At 47.4% G+C, this 6,154-nt stretch overlaps 1 protein-coding gene across 1 annotated transcript; it reads left to right on the top strand.

The window, feature by feature from the left end:
- Window positions 1–773: 773 nt before the first annotated feature.
- Window positions 774–3,715, top strand: LOC146555044 (uncharacterized). The gene is made up of 3 exons (XM_085252808.1): window positions 774–2,281; window positions 2,658–2,797; window positions 3,123–3,715. Exons 1-3 carry the CDS (start codon window positions 1,044–1,046, stop codon window positions 3,713–3,715), a joined length of 1,971 nt encoding a protein of 656 aa, XP_085108934.1. The 5' UTR covers window positions 774–1,043.
- Window positions 3,716–6,154: the final 2,439 nt, after the last annotated feature.

Genomic DNA, 6,154 nt, shown 5'->3' with positions numbered 1-6,154 from the left:
GCGTAAGATTGTGCACGGCACAACAGAAACTTTCTTTCTGTAAAGAACCCAGAGAGGGTTATTTGATTATTTATTGATGTCATAAATAGTATTATTAAGTATTTCCTAATGTAACTGTTGCTATTGTAATGCAGTGAATCACCACATGGCGGCGCCTCCTGTCTCACGACTGGTGTCACCCCCTTTTTGTTCTTCTTCGCACTCCTCCTGTAATGGATGCTCCCGTGTGTACGCGGACTAGTGTGCTCTTTAGTAATGTGTGGTAGAGGTAGCACTTTTATTTTTGATATTGTAAATAAATGAGTACTTTTTGGAAAGTCAGAAGCTGTTGCTCATTCGCTATCCACCTGCACACCTCCGCGGCTGGCTTCATCTCCACCGCACGTTACAACTGGCGCCCGAACTTTTTCCCCTTGGACTTCAGACGATTTTTGCATCCCGCCGAGGATTCTTCTCTTCTAGCACGTGAACTGTCTTGGAAATCCCCCCAGCCATAGCCGCAGCCTCAGCTCAGGTGGGACCCGACTAATTTCTGGATACCGTGGTGTGCCGCTGCTCCGCTTGGGAGAAAGAAAAAGAGAGAAGCTGACTCCGCGACGCGAATGGACTCCGTGGATTTGTTATTTGGACGTGCTGTTGGTTTCGTCTTCTAAGGATTAATTCTTCCGTGGAGAGCCTGAACATGAACATTTCTGCTGGCTTTTCATTCCCCTTTCCCTCTGCTGAGACTGACTGTAGCACATGTAAGTGAGAACTTGGCCGACTACAACAGTTGGTGCTGGTCTTCGGCTCAGTATAACGAAACGATTTAAAATTAATCTTGCATTGAGCTCTAGTGTTGCAGACATGCTATTGTAATAACATGGTTCTGATCACTCCAGTCTAATTTCAGTTGTTGGGCGAAATTTTATTTGTGGTTTTTCTAAATTTAATCTTGAACGCATTTTTGCATTTTTGTCTTTCTAGTCTGATCTGACTCTTTTACTGCTATATCAAAAACTGCACTGTGCCCTGGAGCGGCTTAATTTTTTTTTGAAATCACAATGGCACACTGCCCAGGCGACTCTGACTCAGACATAGAACTTACCTCGTTACCTATGTGCCAGATAGTTGAAAATGTGACTCCTAGCCTTAGCCAACAAGTGGTGGAGTTAAGAACTGAGGTGAATAAGCTTAGTGATTGTTTACGTGACTCACTGAACATACAGCAGAGTTTACTAAGGCAGTGGGTCCAACTCACAACGGGGAACTCTCCCCCTCCTGCAGTCCCACAGTCTCCTGTTTTCCCAATGGCCACATCGACACCTCATGTTCCTGCGAGGGACAAAACTGAACCCACCAACAGTACCAATCCGTTCCTGCCCAGCAACCCATTTCAACCTACAAATCCTTTCCTCCCATCTCACTCACTTGAGCTCAGCAGCACTTCCAGAGTGATTGCGGCAGCTTTACATCACGCAAGACTGGAGCCTCCTGTGTATGCTGGGGATGGCAAAGTGCAACCTGAGGACTGGTTAAATGCAGTTGGCACATACAAAGCCTCATTGAACCTAACCGATGGGCAATTGCTAAACGAACTGCCACACTTTCTTGCAAAAGAGCCCGGGAAATGGTTCAAGGCATTGAGCTCCCAAATCACATCATGGGCTCAATTCTGTCAACTGTTTAAGACAGTTTTTCTGCCCTCCGACAACCAAGAACGCATCCTGAGAGGAATTTTGGATCATGTTCAGGCTCAGGATGAACCACTCCCAACCTTTGTTGCCCACATGTTGAGTGAGTTTGACAAACTGAAGAGTCCTCCACCTGAAAAAGACAGAATCGACCTAATTAGTAAACATGCTCTTGAAAAATACAGAGTTGCCCTGTATGGCGCTAATGTCACTTCTGTAATGGACCTGCTGCTACGTGCTCATGAGCTTCACTCAGTGCTTGGACCACAAAGACCACAGCCTGCTTTATGTAGCAAAGACAACTATAAGCCTGAACCTTACTGCTTCAAATGCTCTCAGCCAGGGTTCACTACACGCACCTGCCCAAACTGTAACACCCAACCTCATTTGCCACAACGAGCCTCGAACACCGCTAGGCATGGCCCAGTCCAGCCATTGGTCCCGGCACCTGGTCCCTCTGACCCTGGCCATGAAAAGGTGGAATTAAGCAGCACCACATCCAAGCCACAATACAGGCAGTCGGGAAACTACAGGGGGGGAGGACATTTCACAGAGGCCAACCTTCCCCCAGTTACTAACGGAGCCTCACACGCCCGATTCACTACAGGGTGGACACAGTCTTGGACACTTGGAAGACAATTTTTCACAAGTCCACTGGCATACCCCACTAAGAACGAAAGTGAACTTCAATGCTTCATCTGTGGATGCTACCCTCGACACGGGTGCGTCCCTCTCGGCTGTACGAACAGATCTCATTCAAGTAAATGACTCTTACCCTAGAAACACAAGTGAGTGGAATGGTCCTGCAGTTAACTTCGCCAATAATGCTCCCTGTATCCCTGAGGGTGTTATTTGGCTCAATATTGGATTCATGAACAAGAACTTTTACCAGCGTTTTGCAATAATACCAGATTTGTCCTCTCCTTTCATTCTGGGAATGGATTTTATGGCAAGAGCTTCTGTTTCTATTCACATTCCCACTAGAACCGTCTACATTGAGGACATCCCCTGCCCACTCGCAGACGATGAAGAGGACCTTCAAAATGATTACTCACATTCACCTGGAACACTGATGTCTTTGGACTTGATTCGCTCAGACTTAACAGCCAAACTGTCTGAAGCAAGTCTCTCAGAGAACAACAAGAATTTAGTTTAGCTCCTTGTTTGATGGTCAACTTGGTCGAACGGCTCTCACTGAGCACGCCATAGAGACTGGCAATGCAACACCCATCAATCTCCCACCCTACCGCACGTCACCTGCTAAGAAGCGTGTGATTGAAGAACAAGTGCAACAAATGTTGAAGGACAACATCATTGAACCTTCCACAACCCCTTGGGCAGCTCCTGTAGTCATTGTAAATAGAGCGTCCGCGGAACCAAGGTTTTGTGTGGACTTTCGAGGGCTCAACCAAGTTACCCGAAAAGACTCTTATCCCCTGCCTCGTGTAGATGAGTCTTTGGACTTTCTGGCACGGGGAAAGTTTGTCTTGACATTGGACTTAGCGCGAGGCTATTGGCAGGTTGCTGTAGCAGAGGACTTGAAGCCTAAAACTGCCTTCATCTCTCACTGCGGTCTCTTCCAGTTTCGGGTGCTGCCCTTTGGGCTCTGCAACGCACCTGCAACTTTTCAGAGACTCATGAACTCTGTGCTTGCTGGCCTCATTTACAAAACGTGCGCAGTCTACCTGGATGACATTGTTATTGCCTCACCTACCTTTGAACAGCACTTAGTGGATCTTGAGGAGGTGCTGGGCAGACTCCAGGCTGCTGGCTTGTCATTGAAGCTCAAAAAGTGCCAATTCTGCCTCGATGAATTCACCTTTCTCGGGTACCGCATCACATCATCAGGTGTTAAGCCCGATCCAGACAAAGTAAAGGCGGTTAAGGAGTTTGATACCCCAACCTCGGTGAAACACGTCCGTCAGTTCCTTGGCTTGACTGGCTATTATCGGCGCTTCATTCAGAATTATGCCCGCCATGCCGAACCTCTTCACGCCATCACCAAAAAGGACAATGCTTTCCACTGGGGCGACAGCTGTTGAAGGGCCATGGACACTTTGAAGGATCATGTCACATCAGCCCCGATCCTGTCATTTCCAGACTTCAACCGTCCCTTTTCCATTCACACCGATGCATGTGACATTGGTCTTGGGGCAGTGTTGATGCAAAAGGATGACAAGGGTCGTGAGTATGTTGTGGCTTTTGCTAGTCGCTCCCTTCACAAAGCTGAACTCCCCTACTGCACTTCAGAGAAGGAGTGCCTTGCTGTGATATGGGCTCTGGAACACTTCCGCCCATATGTTGAAGGTGTTCATGTTACTATCTTCACTGACCACAACAGTCTCAGGTGGCTCATGTCTCGTCAAAACCCAACGGGCCGACTCGCCCGCTGGTCACTTCGTTTGCAGGACTTTGATTTCACAATAGTGCACAAACCTGGTGCACAGAACAAAGTTCCCGACGCACTGTCATGCAACCCTTTGCCTCTGACCTGTGACAGGCCGACTGATCTTTTACCAGATCATGCTGTTATGTACGGTGGGCAGCCTGGACATTCGTACTCTGCCCCCCGTCATTCTGGCTGACCGTTCACAATTGAGACAGGTGCAGTTAGACGATCATGTCACAGGTCCACTCCTCAGAGATATTGAAGCAGACTCTCTGAACAGCTCGGACAATGCCACCTTGTTGTATGTTGTGTATGACTCTCTTTTGTATCACAGAGAACCCAAGTCCACATGTGCTTTGCACCCTTTGAAAGAGCTGAAACTGTTTGCCCCTACTTCCATGAGAGGCACCTTGCTGGACTATTACCACGACCACCCCACAGCAGGTCACTTGGGTGTTTCTAAGACATTGGCTAGACTGCGTTTTAGGTTTTTCTGGCCCAAAATGGCAGCTGATGTGAAACGCTATGTGATTTCATGCTCAGTGTGCCAACTCACCAAGCCAAGTCAGAAAAAAGCAGCCGGTCTTATGGTTCCCATTGTCCCCCAGAAACCCTGGGAGTATGTGGGTGTGGATTTTGTTGGGCCACTTCCCCGCACCCCCACTGGTAATGCTTATTTGATCGTGTTTATTGACTATTTGACTAAATGGGTTGAAGCCAGTGCTGTCAAAGAAGCTACATCTCAGGTAGCAGCTGGTAAATTCGTCACTGACATTTTTGCTAGACATGGTACACCCACTTACCTGATTTCTGACAGAGGGTCTCCTTTTGTGAGTGAGCTTTTTGAACATGTTGTTTCTGCCTTAGGCTCGGTGCACAGACTCACTACGGCATATCACCCTCAGACAAATGCTACTGAACGCGTCAACTGGACTCTGAAAACTGCAATCCGCGCTTATGTAGGTGATAAGCACACATCATGGCACAAGTTTCTCCCTCAGATTTGCTTTGCTCTGCGTACCGCCCCCCATGACAGTACAGGTATGACTCCTGCCATGATGCTTTATGGTCGTGAGCTAGACACCCCGCTTGACCTTATCACTCAGCCTTCTACAGCAGGTGTTGATGAACTGGGTGTGCCTTACCCTGAGACTCTGAGAGCCTCCCTGCAGGAAGCTCACGACCACGCCAAAGCAGCTTTGGACTATAGCCATGACAGACAAAAACATTACTATGACTTGAGACATCGACATGCCACGTTTCGTGTTGGTGAACTTGTGAGAGTTAAGACGCACCCCAGGTCAGACGCTTAGTCTAACTTTACTGCTAAACTTGCACCACTGTTTCAGGGACCATTGTGTGTATCTCAGAGACTCAACGATGTTAATTACAGGCTCACTTGGGTGGACTCCGGTGTGGATGCAGGTGTTTATCATCTTGTGAATATGCAACCGTTCCATACCTGGGACTCTCTCACTTCCAAAGAACATTCTGTTTCATCGCCTGCTGAGAGAGAGACCGCAGAGGGTCTGAACTCTGACTCTCAGGCCCACCCTGGCCCCCCTGCAGACACTGACATTGACTCTGAGCCATTCCCCTTTGACTCTTCTTCTGGTGTGGGCACTGTTCCAGAGAGTGTTTCACCCAGATCTGTCCAGCACCCAGCTGCTGGTAAACATTACAATCTCAGGCCCAGACGTTGCCCCAGAGTTACGTCTGGCTGGAGCAACAAAAGATGGACTAATGATTTTCACACAACCAGGCTTGATCTGAAGTGAAATGTTTTGGTTAAACCTGTTTGATGCTGTCTTGTTGCATTGCTACTTTGAGTCATGATATGTAGATGTTTCGGTTTACTTTACTTAATCCAGTTTTATGGCTCTTTAGTGTGTTAAGGTTCATTCTTGGCATTTACTTAAAAAAAAAAAGTGAAAAAACTAAGAAAACTGATTTTCCACTGTACATATTCGTCTTATTTTCACCAATTTCATTTTTAAATGGTCTTTTGCCCTGTGTGTGTGCACCATTCTTAGCTGTAACCTTTATGTATAGGGTACTGTTAGGTGTGGTGTGTGCTTTTTCAGCTGTGTAC

This window comes from Mchenga conophoros, linkage group LG17, assembly GCF_057382185.1.
Source record: "Mchenga conophoros isolate Kocher_MC1m ecotype Shallow Benthic linkage group LG17, M_conophoros_male_GT1.1, whole genome shotgun sequence".
NCBI lineage: Eukaryota > Metazoa > Chordata > Actinopteri > Cichliformes > Cichlidae > Mchenga > Mchenga conophoros.
This window is presented reverse-complemented; position numbering and strand designations above follow the sequence as displayed.